Below are 19,273 nucleotides of genomic sequence, written 5' to 3'. Positions count from 1 at the left end.
AAGACAATACCAGTATATATATATTTTGAAGTTTAAAAAGAAAAATCAATACAATCCAACAGTTCCATGGGGCTGTAGTAGACCTTTACATCTCCACTGCCTTCAAGAAAAGACCAGATGAAGGCATCTTTGTAGACATGATGTTATGCAATCATTTGGACCTGTTTTGATGCCTTCCTACCTTGGTTTACCTGTAAAGGCAGTATTTTTTAGATTTGGCACAGAATGGCTGAAGCCCAACCTCCACTGAGGCCTAACACACTCTGCAGCACATTCACAAAAGCAGGTTCATGGAGTTGAACTAACACCGTGTTAACGTGTGCCCTGGATTATGTAAGAGAAGGGGTTGAGTTAGAACTGAAGTACTGGTGGCTCACTGCTTTCTCCCTGGGCGGCAGGGGCTGGTTAATGAGTTTGAGGAAGGAGAGGGGAGCGGTCACATTCTGGAGGCTGAAGTTCACCTAGAGACAGACTGAAAGTGAAAAGATAGGAGAGGAGCCTTACATTCAGCTGCCAAGGACAGAAACACCCTGTCTAACGAAGGTAGGAAATATTCCCTGGCAATGCATAGAATTTCTTTGAACTAAAATCTGTAATTTCAGAGACTTTTGATGGAGTTCAAATCATTTGATGTAAACTTCATGCATTATCTAATGCTAGAGCTTGTGCAACCCCTATTGTGGTCCCATTTTATGGTGGAATGTGTGTTGCAGGTTAAGGGAGGGTCTTGTATATCATAAATTTGTAAATCCAGTGCAATTTTGTTCTCGATTTGCGCTGTTTCCCATGCATCTTTCACAACGTCATTCTCAAAGGCTCTACTGTTGGGTTACTGTAGTAGGCTAACAGTGAGCCACTGTAAATCTCACTAATCACCAACCCACTTTTGATGGTCTGTTTAACTCTAAAAAGATCTGACCAGCTCAGTGGTGCCCGGGTGTTTCGTAACCTACTCGCCATAAAAGATGGTCTGCATTGATGCTATAGAATACACGGATGAATAGAGGGAATATGCTGAGGTTCACAAAGGGCGGATTCAACTAGTTCACAACAGAGGAAACATTCAACATAACCTGCATTTATTTTTAAACCTTTAATCCACTTGTCATGGCATACTTGATTAATTTGGTAATTATGCATGGACTTTGGACTTGTAGTAAGTTAACCTACCAGTCAAAAGTTTGGACACACCTACTCATTATTTTTTATCATGATTGTCCACATTTTATTATTATAGTAAATATATGTATATGTATATATATATATATATATATATATATATATATACATACATACACACACTATATTGCCAAAAGTATTGGGTCACCCCCTTCTAATGAACAGGTTTGACTAGTAATTTCCATGAGTATAATGTTTAATGTTAAAGCATATAATGATATTCTAGGGAATTGCGTGCTTCTAATTTTATAGCAACAGTTTGGACAGGACCCTTTTCTATTCTAACATGACAGTGCCTCTGTGTATAAGCCACGGTTCAAAAAGACATGATTGATTCAGTCAGTGTGGAAGAACTTGACTGGTCTGCAGAAAGTCAAGTCCTGATCCCAGCTGAACACCTCTGGTGTGACTTTATATGCAGACTTTGAGCCAAAAACTCATCACCAAACACCAATGACTTGTACATACACTATATGGGCAAAAGTATTGTGACACCCTCTTCTTTAGAACAGAAAAAGGCACTAACAAAACTGTGGCAACAAAGATGAAAACATAGTTCATGTATTTAAAAATTGTATTTCAATCTCTGTTGAAACAGTGTTGAAAGTGTCTAAAATGACTGTACCCATATGTACAAATCATTGGTGTTCGGTGACGAGATTTTGGCTCAAGGTCTGCATATAAAGTCACACCAGAGGAGCTCAGCTGGTTAACAGTATTAGAAATATAAGTTCAGTCAAGTGTGTCCAGACTTTTGACCTGTATTAGTTGCATGTAATACCACAGAAGTGAAAGATTTAACCAGTAATACATTCCAGTCCAGATTAGAGCTATTTTCGCACTCTTTGAATTTAAGATCAAATCAGGGTTATTTTGACTCAATACATATTTTTATTATTTTACATTTCTGTTAGAAGACTTTAGCTTCTTAGAAAAGTCTATTTATAAGGATAGTTCATTTAAAAATGTTAATCCTGCCATAATTTGCTCAACCTCATGTTGTCCCAAACCTGTATGACTTTCTTTCTTCTGCAGAACTCAAAATGGGATATTTTTGTATAAGTGTTTTTAATCCCACAATAAAGGTAAATTGGGACCAAAACAACACTATGTTGACAAATACAGACATTCAAAAAATATCTTCATGTTCTGCATAAGAAATCTTGGAACAACATGATGGCAGCATTTTCATTTTTAGGTGAAACATCCCTTAAAGGTTCACAAACAAGCTGATGTCATCTAAGTAACCACCATTATCTCATAGTTATATATGACCTCAGGCTTTTGAGCCTCTCCTTCTCCTTAAGTGTATATTTGTTTCTGAGCAGATCAGATATGAGATAAAGTATGCAGAACTTAAGGGAATGTGTTCCCAGAACACAATTCCTCCTGCACAAATAAAGAAATACATACTGCACTTGGGAAATTTAGGAAATGTCTTCAGGTATAAGAAATCAGGAAAAATATATGGAATTCCATAGAATATCTGGGAATTTAAAATATATAAGGGAATAAAATAATATAAGGGAATTTTAAAAATAACTGAAGACAGACCGGAATGTTTTAAAATAAATAAATAAAAATATAAAACAATAATGAAAAAGGTATGGAAAATATTTAGAAATGTATTTTAAAATTTAAATGTAAAGCCATTGAATGTCATACCTGGGAAATATCACAAAATCATGAAAGATAGTGCATATATTTTTTTCTTGTTATGGTCAATACATTTTTCAACAAATAAAAAAATCATAATTTTGCATCAATTTGGAAAAAAATTACTGGAACTGAAATTTAGTGGTCAGAAGGAGATATCAATGGTATCAATATCATTTCAAAACAACACAAAATGTAAAGGACAAGTATGTGCGACACCAGATGGGCTGGGGGTGGAGAGGTAAATAAACAAATTTGTTTCGCTCTATTGCTCAGAGATATCTACTGGGGAGGGGGGCGAGATGAACGACTTGTGCCTGTAACCACAGATATGACACACCTGTATGCATATCACCTGCTCTTGCCATATATGGCCCTGAATGAATGAACACAGAGAGAGATAAAGTGCAAGGGTTGTAAAGTAGAGAGAGAGCGAGAGAGTGTTGCACAGTCTCCACCACCGTATGTGAACCAGCAGCACCTTTACCTGGCTGCTTCCTTCTCGATTCCTCCGGTGGCAGGTGAGTTCCTCTTACTCTCACGCATTCCACTGCAGAAAAAGACCTTTAACTGTGAAGATGCTCATTAAAGTGATTCATTAGTCAAGCAGACTGTAAAAGTTGACCCTGTAAAAGAAGAAAAAAGGAGTACCCAGTTGTTAATTTAGTACATAATGCAGCAATGCTTTTTATTTGAAATATAAGAATAATATTAATCATTTTAATTAAACTTCTGTCATCAGCGGTAAAAACAACAGCTGAAATAATAAAAACGATTAAAAAGCTTTTAGAAATACGCTGGACAAATGCCTGTCTTTTGTTTGAAATCTAACATTAAATATATTCCTTGAATCAATTTAAGTGAATAATTTGAAGTGTTTGACAAAAATGAACAACACATAAATTTATACTTAAAATATTCCCTATTATTCCGAATGAGAAAGTCCATTTCCGACTGTCTTTTCTAGGATAAAATGCCTTTCTAGGTGAAATTTCCTTCGCTTGATATTGTTGGTTTGGAAATATCTGTTTGGTGTTTAAGCTTGTTTGCTGTTATTCATTTTGAAAGTTCATGCCAAAAGACGATTAATGTCGATTAATGATTGGTGGCCAAAAACATCCCTTTAATATAGTGGCTTTATATTTGAATTTTTCTATATTATAAATAATTATGCATTGCATAATCTGATGTGCTCATATGCTTTTGTCTGAAACAGAAGGTTAGATTAGCCATGATGGACAGTCTACAGGAAGAATATTAATCAAGGTTATAGGGAAGGAGGTTGGGATGAGACATGTACACAGCGCTGTCAGGCCTGATCAAACACCGGCCGGTTACATAAAAACTCTGCACACTTTCCTGTTTGCTCAGACACACCGCATCTAGTAATTCTAGAGGGCAGATAATTTGTAATACGCCATTGTTACTGTAACAGCAGAGTGGAGCCGTTAAGACATTATTGCATGTAACTTCTGGATTTAGTTAGGAAATATGAACCTTTGCACAGGACCGAGGGTTTGTGATTGGTGACTTAAGGGTTATTGCAATCTGCTCGATACAACCCCCTAATAAAACCCAACCATCCAATCAAACAACAGAGGCTGAGTCATCCGCATTATCACACCATATCAACATCTATGCTGCTAGGTACCAGGCAAACATAAAAAGATGTTGATAAGAAGGCTCATAAATTTGGGATATGCAAACAAAAATGATCCTCTAGGGGGTGTGTAGATATATATAGAGTCTGTATATTATATGCGTGTATATTATTTGTTGATAACGACCGGCTTGCTGTACATGAGCTGAGATTTTGCTTGGCTACTTGTAAATAAATTGATTTTAGTAAAATTATTTTGACGTGAGAAGAAAAAGACTAATGTTTTATGATGACTATCGAAACTGACACTGTAAGGATGAATATGTCACATTGACTGAAAGATGTCGTTAGCACAACGTTCCATGTAAAAGCTATTATCAAGTGCGATGAATCCACATGATTTGATAGTAGCTTCCTGCTTCATTTGTTAAAAACAACACCACAAATTCATGATAGTAACCAAGCAATGGCAAGTTTCTTCAATCAGTGTAACCAGGATGTGGATTTGAGGACAGACAGGAAGTGGTTGGTAGAAGTCATAGCTTTGAAACTGAGACACTATTCCTCTCTAGCCACATAGTTTGCAGCATATTTAAAGAGATGGGTGGTTTGCACAAAACAAAGACAAAGCAAACGCAATATAATCAAATTTTTATAGTCCCCTGACTATCGTAAACCATGTACAACTTCCTTTAGAACATAATGGTCAGTTACCTGAGCAAATGTAGAGAACATTAATATAATAAATAGTAAAAGTGGATCAGTAATGTATGGAAGCCCATTTCCGCCACTGAATTAAAAAAATTAAAAAAGGTTATTGCGACTTTTTATCTCACAATTCTCACAATTGCGACTCACAATTCTGACTTTTTTCTAAGAATTGCGAGTTTATATCTCACAATTCTGACTTAATAACTTGCAATTGTATGTTATAAAGTAAGAATTGCAAGATATAAACTCGCAATTCTGAGAAAAAAGTCAGAATTGTGAGTTTATATCTCGAAAATGTGAGAAAAAAAGTCAGAATCGTGAGTTTATATCTCGAAATTGTGAGGAAAAAAGTCAGAATTGTGAGTTTATATCTCGAAATTGTGAGGAAAAAAGTCAGAATTGTGAGTTTATATCTCGAAATTGTGAGGAAAAAAGTCAGAATTGTGAGTTTATATCTCGAAATTGTGAGGAAAAAAGTCAGAATTGTGAGTTTATATCTCGAAATTGTGAGGAAAAAAGTCAGAATTGTGAGTTTATATCTCGAAATTGTGAGGAAAAAAGTCAGAATTGTGAGTTTATATCTCGAAAATGTGAGAAAAAAAGTCAGAATTGTGAGTTTATATCTCGAAATTGTGAGGAAAAAAGTCAGAATTGTGAGTTTATATGACTTTATTTCTCAGAATTGCAACTTAATGTCTCACAATTGCGAGTTTATATCACGCAATTGCGAGTTTATATCATGCAATTCTGAGAAAAAAAGTCAGAATTGTGAGATAAAAAGTCGCAATTACCTTTTTTATTTTTTATTCAGTGGCGGAAACGGGCCTCCATAGTAATGCAATAAAAGTTATGGTTAAATTATTTAATTAAATCTGTACTGATTAAATGTATCTAATCAATTTTGTATCTCATCAAGTTCAGTGCAGAAAAAAAAAAAAGTTTTGTTTTCAGAAAAATACTTAAACATCCATTAAACAAGATCTAACAATTTCATGAATTGGCAATTAAAAACAAATATTTTGCATAAAGAAAATTAAGCTTATTTTAGGAAGATGTTTACATTTTGATATTATTTTCATAACAATTAAGTACCTTTTTATAGAAAAAGGAAGAAATAACAAAAGTCTAAAAGGGACTAAAGAGAACAATCAACTAACTAGCTTTCTTCCGTAAGAGTTCAAACTATAGTTTAGGGTCTGGGTTTACTAATGCATGAACTGAATTGCACTGACTCCTATTTAGGCCGCACCCTCTTTTGTCTTTGAACGACACTGGGGAAGCCTAATAGGAAAAAAATCATTAAAAAGTATATTAAAGGAACAGTTAATGCCGTTTCAAGCTGCTCAGATTTATACAGTTTATAGTGACCAAGTCCAAAAACACAAGGTTTATTATATAGCTTCATGGGATGAACAGATTTCATTATTATCAAAAAATTATTATTCACTGAAAATCTTCCTGTTTATTCCAAGTTAAAGTACTGTAATATCAAATACAGCATGTTTAGGGAAAAAATAACTGCCTATAGGTTGACATGAAGGTGAGTAAATAATGACGGAAGATTAACTATTTTTCCTTGTCATACAGTAAGGTCTGATGAAGGATAAAGTGTAGATAAAAGAAAACCGGGTCCATAAATGGCTATAAAAATAAAAGGAAAATTAGATGCACAAACACATTTTTGAGTAGTTCATACACAGGATATGTATGCTTTGTAGTTCTAAGAAAACAATCTGGATCTTTGAACTCAAGTAATTTCTATCCAACTCTCTCTCTTTTTCTCTTCCAGGTAGTTCCCTGAGACATAAGCTGGCACCATGCCACAGGATGTCAAGACCGATGTTCCCAAAGTCCTCAACAAAACTACACCAGGACTTCAGATATGGAGAGTGGAGGTAACACTACTTTGTCAAATCAGTGCAGTTGACATTTGAGACACTGACATCTTTAGCAAATCACTAATCAGTCTTCTTTTTAAATTATTGGTCAGAATATGGAGCTCGTGCCCTGTCCAGCTAATACATACGGGCAGTTTTTTGAGGGAGACAGCTACATAATACTCTACGTAAGTATCAGCGCTTAGCGTCCTAATCGACTAATTTAAGCTGACAAAAACTAACCGCTAAAGAAAAACCTTCTCATTTTCAGACTCACAAGACCAGCAACAACTACACCTACGACATCCACTATTGGCTGGGCAAGGCCACCTCCCAGGATGAGCAGGGAGCAGCAGCGATATACACTACGCAGATGGACGAACACCTAGGAGGCGCTGCTGTACAGCACCGTGAGACCCAGGGCCACGAGAGCGCCACCTTCCAAGGATACTTCAAACAGGGCATCATGTAAGCCAACTCCTGACTGATGTTTAGGGTTACCTTGAACGAATCTAACCAGCACAAAAAAAAACAACAACAACAACAACTTTATTTTAAGGTGTCCTTGTTACACATATTACATGTACTTACTATTGTATTGACACTTGATTATGCATAATTACATGCAAGTAACCCTAAACCAACCCCTAATTCTAACGCTAACCATAAAGTACATGTAGTTAATGTATAATTACAGTGTAACAAGGACACCTTAATATAAAGTGTAAAAAAAAAAAACACACTTAATGTTCCTAAAAATTACCCTTCATTTTATGTATAAAAAACATCATTTCAAAATGTTTTATAATTTGCTTTTGAGGGTGAAATATGACCCTGACATTGTTGACTGCAGTCATCCCTTATTTTATGGTATAATCAACATACACAGTTCATACACACTGCACATATTTTCCTTTAATCATAATTTCCACCACTGAGCCTCTTTATTTTAAGATAATGAGAGACGAATATGACATTATAATGCTTCTCTTAGTCACAAAGATTCAAAAATGCAGAAGTTTACAAAGACTTCATTTCATTTTACAAGAAGTGGTCAACTTTGAGAGAGTAAAAGTGAGTTGCAGTTGATAATGTTTTTTCTTTTTTCCAGATACAAAAAAGGTGGAGTCGCATCTGGGATGAAACAAGTGGAGACAAACACGTACAACATTCGCAGACTGCTGCATGTAAAGGGAAACAAGCATGTGGTTGCAGGAGAGGTAAGAATGGCCCCTTTAGCAACAGAGGAAGTAAAAAATCCACTTTAAAAAAACATGAGGTGTTAAAACCCCTGTGACATTTTACTGCTCTTTTTTTCATGTGTCAACAACACAAAAATCAACTGCCCACAATAACCTTTATTGAAAATCATCCAGCCCATGTTAATTTTAAACATATTTTAAGCTACTCCACATGCCATGCATTTATTTGCTACTTAAACATCTAATACACATTTCAAAATGACGAAAAAAGGATAATAACGAAATTACTTTAAGAATAAAATCTGCGTAAATATTAATATAATATGCATGCACATAATGAATTGCTATTATATACAGTTTCGAATGCCGATATGATTGTGATTGCATAAATCATTTTATATGGTCAAGAGGCAAAATTTAAGGTACCATTTGTTAACATTAACATACAATTTTAATATGTAATAATAGATTATTAAAATCAAAAGTTTATAATATTATTTAATGGACCTGAGCTAACACGAGCTAACAATGAGCAATTGTATTTTAATTCACTAATGTTAACAGTGATGAATAAATACGATAACAAATGAATCGCTCATTGTTACTTAATGCATAAAAGTGATAGTTCATCCAAAAATGTAAATTCTGTCATCATTTATTCACCATCAAGTTGTTCCAAACCCATATAAATTCCTTTCTTTTGCTCAACACTAAATAAGGTATTTTATTAAGAACAGTTGGTGGTCCCCATTGGAAAAATTGTAAAAAATTATATTATGAAAATATGATATTACTACTATATACTAAGTCAATGGTGATCGTCAACTGTTTGGTTACCCCCATTCTTCAGTGTCTTTTACGTTCAACAGAAAAAAGAAACTCATACATGTTGAGTACAAGTAAATGACAGAATTTTCATTTTTGGATGAACTATAGTGTTGCCTTTAAAGACTATATGTGTCCTATCCCAGATGACAGGCAGCCAGTAAGAAGATTTTCCCCCAGAAAGTGTAAATAATGAGGTTCAATCCCTCTACATTCAGGTGGAAATGAGCTGGAAGAGCTTTAATCAAGGTGACGTGTTCCTGCTGGATTTGGGGAGCCTGATCATTCAGTGGAATGGACCCAAAAGTAACCGAATGGAGAGGTTAAGGGTAAACCATTAGAATTGATTTGCAGTTCAAAAATACCCCTATTCAGTGACGTAAACTATCACGTTCTTAATGCAGAGGGTGTATAATACCACATCTGCACAGTAAGTTCACTAAAGACTTGTTTCCATAGGGAATGAACCTGGCGAAGGACATTCGTGATCGAGAAAGGGGTGGTCGAGCACAAGTGACTGTAGTGGAAGGAGATGATGAGCGCTCTTCAGAGGAAGCAATGAAACTGATGATTCAGGCACTGGGGGATAAAAAACAAATCAAAGATGCCATAGCAGATGAAATTGTGGATGAGAAACTCAAGACTGCCATTAAACTTTTTCAGTGAGTTCGACAGTTTAAACCACAAATTATGTAAAACTGTGTTAAAACATATGTGCTCCGACTAAAACAACTGTCTTCTGTGAAAAGTATTTCAGATGCTCAGGGGAACCTTGTAGTGCAGGAAGTGGCAGTGAAACCTCTCACACAAGACCTACTGAAAACTGAGGTATGACTGACCCTGACCGGCAACCACAGCATAAAGCAATTCTGTATAAAGGCCATGATGATAGCATATATATAGTTAAATGTGACTCTTATACCTATGTCAAAGTGCACAGGTGCATTTCATTGATCGCAGCTGGGAGGGACATGTGATAAAATAGTTAGGCTCATAAAATAGTTAACCCATGATAAGGGGTAGTCAGAATCAGCATAATGTGTACACCTACATAGTGGATGCCTGTCAAGATAAGACATGCTCATGATGCAGATGTCAAAGTCATTATGAAATGCTGTTGGCAAACCATTTTGCTTCTTATTCGAGCATAACTTCAAGACAAAAAGGATGGTCAATGTGAGAAATGTATTGCGAGACTTGATTTTATTAATGAGGAATTGATTGAGAAAAGTGAAAGTTAAAGCCAAGGATGGATCTAAATATAGTTGGAGGAAATAGGTTTTTAAAGTTTGTGGCTTTAACTGCAAAATAAAGTTGTTTCAGATATATTTTGATAGAAGATAATATAAAAATGAATAACATGCATCAATGAATTGTGCACCAAGACCAAGAACATACATTTAAAAGAATATAATCTTGTCTTGAAAATGACAAAATGTTGATTTGAAATGGAGAAGTGGAACAAAAAGGCATCCAGAAATGAAACAAGCAAGTTGCGTGATGAATGGCTATTCAAATGCTAAACGAGTGTGTAATCCTCATTGTGATATACAAGATGCATGGCTCTCAAAAACAAAAAGTTCGACACTTTTGCACGAACATTGAAGAGAAACAAAACAAAAAAACACTTTAAAAGCAGAAAGTATGCCAATTGACATCTGATACCTGTGACAGGACTGCTATCTGCTGGATCAAGGTGGAATAAAGATCTTTATCTGGAAGGGCAAAAAGGCATCAAAAACTGAGAGAGCAGAATCTCTGAAGAAAGCAGAGGTGAGTCTTACACCAACGATGCACCAATCAAAGTATGCTTTTCAGAAGGATGCATAGGACTCATTCACTAATTGAGTATATGAAAGTGAAAAAGTGCATGTGACGTGTGGCCAAGTATGGTCTGCATTTAACCCATCCTAAGTGCACACACCCAGAGCAGTGGGCAGCAGCCGGGGAGCAGTTAGAGGTTCGGTGCCTTGCTCAAGGGCACCTCAGTCGTGGTATTGAAGGTGAAAGAGAGTGCTGTACATTCACTCCCCCCACCTACAATTCCTGCAGGACCTGAGTCTCGAACTCGCCAACCTTTGGGTTACGAGTCCGACTCTCTAACCATTAGGCCACAACTGCCCCAAGTAAGCAAGTATCTGTGCATAAAACCTGTGTGAAATTGATCCTACAAGACCTTAAAAGTCAAATCTTTAAGTTACTATTTTAGAGGAAAAAAAAGGGGAAAAAAAGAAGATCTGGCATAGATTCTGGAATTCCAAAAAAAAAAATAATAATAATAATAGCGTCAGAACCATTTCTGTGACATAAGAACATTTGTATACAATTACAGCCCAATATTTCTAAACTCAGCATAGTAAATTGCACTAAATGTTAATGCAATCATATATCAAATTCTTTCTAAAGCAACACTTCATCATCTCACTTCATGTTTTATTGTTCTAGGCCTACATAAAGGCAAAAGAATATCCTACATCCACCTACGTAGAGACAGTAAGCGAGGGAGCAGAATCATCAGTGTTCAAACAGCTCTTCCAGAAGTGGACGGACAAGGGACAGACAGCTGGATTGGGCACCACTCACAGTCCAGGGAAAATAGGTGAACATGGCTTAGTAATGTAAAGAAAGCATTATAAAATAAATACATCCTAATTTATATAACTGAAAACACAGTCATGAACAGTGGCAGTGACTGTTTAAAAATGCCATGCAAGGATTCAAATCAGTGAATCGCTTCTTGAGTCAATTCCTTTAACATGAACCTTTCGAACAAAATGGTTCACAATATCAGTCCTTTGAATGCGATATATGAGAGAGGACCATTTAAAAAGAGAGCATTTGATCGATGGCTTACACTGCATGCACAATACTGCTATGCAGCCTATTTTTTGCGAAAAGTAGTTTGTTCAGAAAAAGTGTAGTCATAGTTAAACATTTTTGTTACTTGAAATAAATAAACTGAAAATAACATAAAGCTAAAATAATACTAATAAAGAATAAAATTATAATGATATAAAATAACTTAATTTCAGCTTGTTGTCAAAGCAACATTACTAAAATAACACTAAAACTAAAGTAAATATTTAAAAATATATATACTGTATATGACTAATACTTTAATATTAAAACAAAAAAATCTAAAAATATACTGACAATCTGATTGAAACTAATATAACACTGATCAGGAAAAAAAGCAATTTTGAATATTTTCACACCAATCATCTATGTATAAGAATAGAGGATGTGTTCTTGTGTTAAAAATGGCTGTGGTAAGATGCTCATAAAAACACTGACATCCGTTTGCTCTATGTACACTGGTCAACAATTTAAAAAATAGCATAAACAAAACAAGAACGCATCCTATTTGAGTGTCCCCTTAGAAACCCATGATTCTGACTCTACTATGTTATGATTTCTGCTTTCTGTAGCCAAGGTTGAGCAAGTCAAGTTCGACGCCACTTCAATGCATGCCAGACCTGACTTGGCTGCACAGCAGAAAATGGTGGATGATGGGTCAGGTGAAGCCGAGGTCAGTGAAATGACCTGTCATTGCCTTTCATTCATCTCAGTGAAACAGAACTCATTACATGAATGTGTTTATCTCTCAGGTTTGGAGGATCGAGGACAATGAGCTCGTCCCTGTGGAGAGGAAGTGGCTCGGCCACTTCTACGGTGGAGACTGTTACCTCATTCTCTACAAATATGAAGTCAACAGCAAACTACACTACATTCTGTACATGTGGCAAGTAAGTGTCTCTTCTGTCCTTATTTAATTGTTTTATTTTGATCCTGTACAAAGAAGATTTTTTAATGTTTTTGAAAGAAGTCTTGCTCACTCATTCCGTTCAAATTGGAATTCTGCATCCTGCAGTTTAAATTCAATTTAAAGCCAGGAATTTAGAATTTTAAAGACATTCTCAGTTCAATCCTGAATGTTGATGGCATTTTAGGGCCGTCATGCAAGCACAGCGGAGCTGACAGCTTCTGCATATCAGGCTGTGATCCTGGACCAGAAGTACAACGGACAACCAGTACAGGTCCGCGTTCCCATGGGAAAGGAGCCTATGCACCTAATGGCCATTTTTAAGGGCAAACTGATTATTTATGAGGTAAGATTGTCAGCCTGTTCCTCTCTCTAGAATCAGCACTTGGACATGTCTTCCACTGTAACAATGGAAACCGAAAACATAAAATCACTTCCTCTTTTAAAAATGATTTTGTTTCTGTTCTTAAAAACAATTTGCTGCTTGGGCAGTACCTTCAAAAGTACAACTTTGTCCCTTCATAAAGGGTGTTTCTTAGGAGCATAAAATACTAATATGCACCTTTTAAGGGCAGTTAAGATACAAAGGTGTACTTTTGATGGTACTGCTTTAGTAGCATGCTAAAATAATTTTTTGCTATAAACATAGCTTCATCTGTCCAGGTTTAATTTGCAAGGACAATTAAGGTAAGCTACACATAGCCTGGCAAGAAAAGTGTGCAATGTGTGGCCCCTTGAAAACATTTGTCAAATAGGGACAGTAGGAGTGTTTTGGAAACAATTGTGCACGGTGCCACTAGTGGTGCAGAAATGACACACTTTAAGCCTTGCAGTGCATGCATTCACCTCTTCACTGGTTGTGACTGACTAACAGGAAGGAAGTTCCAGAGAAGGCTCCTCCCATTCTCAACCATCAGTAAGACTGTTTCACATCCATGGAACAAATGAGTTCAACACACGTGCTGTTGAGGTACCTCCACGCTCATCTTCTCTGAACTCCAACGATGTGTTTGTGCTCAGCACAGATAAGTGCTGCTACCTGTGGTACGGCAAGGTTGGTAGTTTCAAATGCTGAGAATATCTGGCATATTTCAGAAGAGGTTTCTGCATATTTCTTACCTGTCTGTCCTACTTGCCTTAAATATTACTGTGCAGGGCTGCAGTGGAGATGAGAGAGAGATGGCCAAAACGCTGGCTGACATCATCTCCAAGAGGGAGAAGAATGTTATTGCAGAGGGTCAGGAACCAGCTGACTTCTGGGTAAACCTTGGTGGAAAGTCGCAGTATGCCAGCAGCAAAAGGTACAGTAACATTTGCACACTGTACATTGTACATGGTAAAAGAAAAATATTATCTGCTCGGCTGTTGTCCAAGTCCTACTGAAAGAGAAATGTTGTGAAATATTATTATAAGGTAAAATAACAGTTTTCTATTTAATTTATTATGTAATTAATAATGTATTAGCAAATCTTGTGGGTTTGGACTTATAATGCTTTTTTTCCCTATGGGAAAAGTAAATGGAAAAAATACTTCTGGAACCAACATCGCAGAAAAAGTGGGTGGTAACTGTTGCACTCTATAGAGCTTCTCAAATGAAGAACACAGGAGAGTGATATAGACAATTGATTTCAATAGGGTTTAGGGTTTAGCATTGGAGAATGCATTTTGGCATTGCTTTCTTTGCAAAGGATATATGCAATGCTGCCTACATAGACAGTTCACAAGTTTTAGGACACAGCTTATACATTTCTTCTTTTCTCAGACTTCAGGATGAGAACTGCAATATCACGCCCTGTTTGTTTGAGTGCTCCAACCAGACGGGTCGCTTTATAGCGACAGAGATTACAAACTTTAACCAAGATGACTTGGATGAGGACGACGTGATGTTGCTGGACATCTGGGATCAGGTGAATGTCGGCGTGGTTTTCTCTCTTCACAATTGTTCATATCCTTTCCAGACCACTAGAAATCACATCACAAATATGTTCTGTCAGGTGTACCTGTGGATCGGCAAAGGTGCCAATGACAAGGAGAAGCAAGACGCAGTGGTTACAGCACAGGAATATCTGAAGTCCCATCCTGCAGGGCGTGATCTGGAAACACCTATCCTAGTGGTGAAGCAAGGGTTTGAGCCGCCCACTTTTACAGGCTGGTTCCTCGCCTGGGACCCACAAAAGTGGAGTGTAAGTAGATGACGTGTTTCTGCATGGCAATTTACTTCACAAGTGTACGGCATAGTCAATGATTATTTTCTCTTTTAGGGTGGGAAATCCTACGACCAGCTTAAAGCAGAGCTTGGCACTGCAACTGATCTCATCGAAATTACTATGGTAGGTTATTCATTCTTGAAATGAATAGCATTTCACTAGCAATGTCAAGGTCATGGGTTCAGTTACTTAGCGGATGCATGAACTGATAAAATGTACAGTGTAACTTGAATGCTTTTGTGCAAAAAGCACCTTCTAAATGCATAAATGTACAGTACCAAGAGAAAGTGAAAAATGGTTTAACACCTTGTGCACAGGATCTGACCAAACCAACCTCAAACCAAACCAACTCAAGTAACTCAACTCAAGGGGGTAATTTACCCCGGCCTGTCACAGAAACCTTCCCTCCAGAGAAGCTGGTGAACGTTCAGACAGAAGACCTGCCTGATGGAGTCGACCCCACAAGAAAAGAGGTAAATTCTTTCTTACACAAATCTCACATACACAATTCCATAATGCAATGAAACATTCCTCAAAACAACTACATTTGTAACATTTTATTCCGAAATTACATAATACGTTTTATTTAAATTACCAAATAAAGTCTATATATATATATATATATATATATATATATATATATATATATATATATATCTTTTTTTTGGGGGGGGGGTCTATTTATATTTTCATTAATATTTTTTGTGTGTACATATATACAGTGGTGTGAAAAAGTTTTTGCCCCTATCCTGATTTTTTTTTTAGTTTTTGCATGTCACACTTGAATGATTCAGATCATCAAACTAATTTTAATATTACACAAAGATAACCCGAGTAAATACAAAATGCAGTTTTGAAATAATGATTTCATTTATTAAGGAAAAAAGCTGTCCAAACCTGCCTGGCCCTATGTGTAAAAGTAATTGCCCCCTAAATCTAATAACTGGTTGTGCCACCCTTTGCAGCAACAACTGCAATCAAGCATTTGCTATAACTGGCAATGAGTCTTTCACATCGCTGAGGAATTGTGGCCCACTCTTTGCAGAATTGTTTTAATTCAGCCACATTGGAAGGTATTCAAGCATGAAAGGACTGTTTAAGGTCATGCCACAGCATCTCAATCGGATTTTAGTCTGGACTTTGATTTGGCCACTCCAAAACCTTAATTTAGTTTTTCTTGAGCTATTCAGAGGTGGACTTGCTGGTGTGTTTGGGATCATTGTCTTGCTGCATAACACAAGTGTGCTTGAGCTTGAGGTCACAAACTGATGGCCGGACATTCTCCTTCAGGATTTTCTGATAGAGTGCAGAATTCATGCTTCCATCAATTATGGCAAGTCATCCAAGTCCTGAAGCTGCAAAGCAGCCCCAGATCATCACACTACCACCACCATGTTTGATTGTTGGTATGATGTTCTTTTTATGAAATGCTGTGTTGATTTTATGACAGATGTAACAGGACACGCACCTTGCAAAAAGTTCAACTATTGTCTCATCAGTCCACAGAATATTTGCTCAAAAGTTATATTTTTGGCAAATGTGAGACGAGCCTCTGTGTTCTTTTGGTCAGCAGTGGCCTTGGAACTCTTTTGCCTTGGAACTCACCCGTGGATGCCATTTTTGCCCAGTCCCTTTTTATTGTTAAATCATGAACACTGACCTTAATTGAGGCCTGTTTTTAGATGTTGTTCTGGGTTCTTTTATGACCTCCTGTAAGAGTCGTCATTGCGCTCTTGGAGTAATTTTGGTCGGCCGGCCACTCCTGGGAAGGTTCACCACTGTTCCAAGTTTTCTCCATTTGTGGATAATGGCACTGACCGTGGCTCGCTGGAGTCCCAAAGCCTTAGAAATGGCTTTATAACCCTTTCCAGACTGATACATGTCAACTATTTTGTTTCTCATCTGTTCTTGAATTTCTTTTTGTGCAAAGAATTTGTGCAAAAAAACCCAAAAAACAAACAGGAAGGGGGCAAAAACCTTTTCACGGCACTGTATATATATATATATATATATATATATATATATATATATATATATATATAAGGAACATTTTTAAATAGGAAACATTTAAAAAATAAGACATTTCTTTTAAAGAAAGTAAAGCTTTTTTTTTTAGGACTTTTTAGGATTTTGGCCTTATTTTCATGACATTTAAGCTTATTAATGATGATAAATGCAACAAATCCTATTCTCATTTTCCTTGTTATTATTATTATTATCATCAATATTAATTATACATTATGTTAGCATATGCCTTCAAATTTTCTGATTTAAATAAATAGTATTATCACAATAAAAAGTTTTAATAGCACACTTTAATTTTCTTTCTTTGATTTTCGAGTGAAATGTGACCTTTTTGTGATGTTCATCCATTGATAAAACTAACACATACCTCTATCATCTATGCAGGACTATCTCTCAAACGACGACTTTAACCTGATCATGGGGTTCTCTCGGATTGATTTCTATTCTCTGCCGTCCTGGAAGCAGCTGAACCTGAAGAAAGAAAAGGGCCTGTTTTAGGATGGGCACAAATACTTTCCTGTTCTGCGAGACAGACTTCCTCTCATGCTAAACTGTATGAATGCTAGTAATGGTGCGATGCAAAAACAGCACACTACAGTCAGGATCATTTCCTTTTAGAGTTTTTAGATTTACATGTTTAATTACTTTATTTAAATGTGTTGTTTTGATTTATTTGAAATTGCCATATGTCATGAAGTAGAGTTAATTAATTTAAGAGTATAATTTTATAACAGAAAATATGTATGATACGGGAAAATTAAGTTTGCAGATCTGTCTTTTTTTACACAGGGGTTTCTATTAAAGCTGCACGGTAAACTTACAATGTAATATTTCCTTAATGCATCTCAAGGGGAAACCTTCAAGCACTGAATAAAAGCTGCTTTACACTTAAGTGGCTTAAGCACTACAATATATTTTAATATATTTCAAGAAAGTTTTATGTGAGGTTAATCATGTATACTGAGTATAAATTATAAAAGACACTTGGAGACTTCTGTAGGCTATACTGTCTAATGTGTAATTTCCATTGGTATTAATCATTTACTGCATACAAGAGGCACACCACCTGTCTAATGGAGAAGTCAATAAACAGGAAAAGACTCATTGTAATGGAAAATCTTTTGTTGCCTCTTTGCTAATGCAAATATTATACATTAACTTATGCACAAAATCAATATTGTATTGTAAAACTTTTTTTGTGGCCCTAAGGAAAGCATTCACATCTCAATCTAACAAAACAGCACTTGTTACAGTTACTTGTTACAAAAAGAGTTTTAAGAGTGATAGTCAAATAAGGGCAGCCCACTAGTTACTTAGAAACAAGATGTTCAAGTCATGTGTACCACCATCCAAGCAGGGAGGAGAAAATGCCATTTAAACCAGTCTAGGCTAGTTTGCTCACTTTGCTGGTCTCCAAAATTAGTCTAAAAGCACCAAACCAGACCAGCCTGCCTGGGAGAACAACAAACCAGTTTAGGCTTGTTTAAACTGATCTTTCAGCAGGGATAGTAGTTAGCAAAGAAAAAAAAGAGTTTAATCTGGGGCATGACAAACTTGAAAAGCCTTTGAAAAACAGACTGTCAGTTTTAACAGGTAGGATTAGCCTACCTCAGACACAAGTACAGAGAAACAACGATTACGAATGAATAGATATATGAATATGTCTAATATATCTACATTAGTGAGAAACTGCAAATACCAATCTTGAGGTGGTTGTATAATGTAACTTCACATGGCGTTCATTAAGTAGGCTAGCAAAGGAAAGGCGTTGTCGTTTTCGTTGGTTTTTCTATTTGGAGGTGTTATAGTTGTTTAGAGGTTTTCGAAGTATATAGTAATTTTATGAATATGTCTAATATATCTACATTAGTGAGAAACTGCAAATACCAATCTTGAGGTGGTTGTATAATGTAACTTCACATGGCGTTCATTAAGTAGGCTAGCAAAGGAAAGGCGTTGTCGTTTTCGTTGGTTTTTCTATTTGGAGGTGTTATAGTTGTTTAGAGGTTTTCGAAGTATATAGTAATTTCATAAACAGTTCATGAAGTTCGGATGAAATCACCTTTACCTCAGCAGCACGCACAGGTGACCAAATAGAATAGGGCTTCAGTATAATTCCCTAAAACGTTTTTGTTGTTTTCAGGAAAAAATAAATAAAAAATAACTATTTTATGCTTGTTAAAAAGTTTGTACGTTTGGAGTTTCCATTAAAAAACAGATTCCTATGG

General features: G+C 36.1%; 1 protein-coding gene across 1 annotated transcript; it reads left to right on the top strand.

Annotated features, from left to right (window-relative positions):
- The first annotated feature begins 339 nt into the window (after window positions 1-339).
- Window positions 340-18,158, top strand: LOC306875672 (villin-1-like). The gene is made up of 20 exons (XM_079426351.1): window positions 340-543; window positions 6,936-7,041; window positions 7,137-7,211; window positions 7,295-7,491; window positions 8,135-8,243; window positions 9,269-9,379; window positions 9,510-9,712; window positions 9,800-9,878; window positions 10,725-10,823; window positions 11,496-11,649; window positions 12,479-12,579; window positions 12,659-12,796; window positions 13,001-13,159; window positions 13,688-13,867; window positions 13,969-14,114; window positions 14,576-14,720; window positions 14,808-14,996; window positions 15,075-15,143; window positions 15,338-15,493; window positions 17,430-18,158. Exons 2-20 carry the CDS (start codon window positions 6,964-6,966, stop codon window positions 17,541-17,543), a joined length of 2,502 nt encoding a protein of 833 aa, XP_079282477.1. The 5' UTR covers window positions 340-543; window positions 6,936-6,963; the 3' UTR covers window positions 17,544-18,158.
- The last annotated feature ends 1,115 nt before the right edge of the window (window positions 18,159-19,273 follow it).

The sequence above is a fragment of the Barbus barbus genome (genome assembly GCF_936440315.1).
Source record: "Barbus barbus genome assembly, chromosome: 10".
NCBI classification, from domain to species: domain Eukaryota; kingdom Metazoa; phylum Chordata; class Actinopteri; order Cypriniformes; family Cyprinidae; genus Barbus; species Barbus barbus.
The sequence above is the reverse complement of the archived record's forward strand: the minus strand, read 5'-3'. Positions and strand labels throughout refer to the sequence as shown.

Coding starts and splice junctions, on each gene's coding strand:
- LOC306875672 (XM_079426351.1), top strand. CDS start 6,964: ATGCCACAGGATGTCAAGACCGATGTTCCCAAAGTCCTCAACAAAACT. Junction 7,492..8,134: donor TACTTCAAACAGGGCATCAT/GTAAGCCAACTC, acceptor TCTTTTTTCCAG/ATACAAAAAAGGTGGAGTCG. Junction 15,144..15,337: donor ATCTCATCGAAATTACTATG/GTAGGTTATTCA, acceptor CCTTGTGCACAG/GATCTGACCAAACCAACCTC.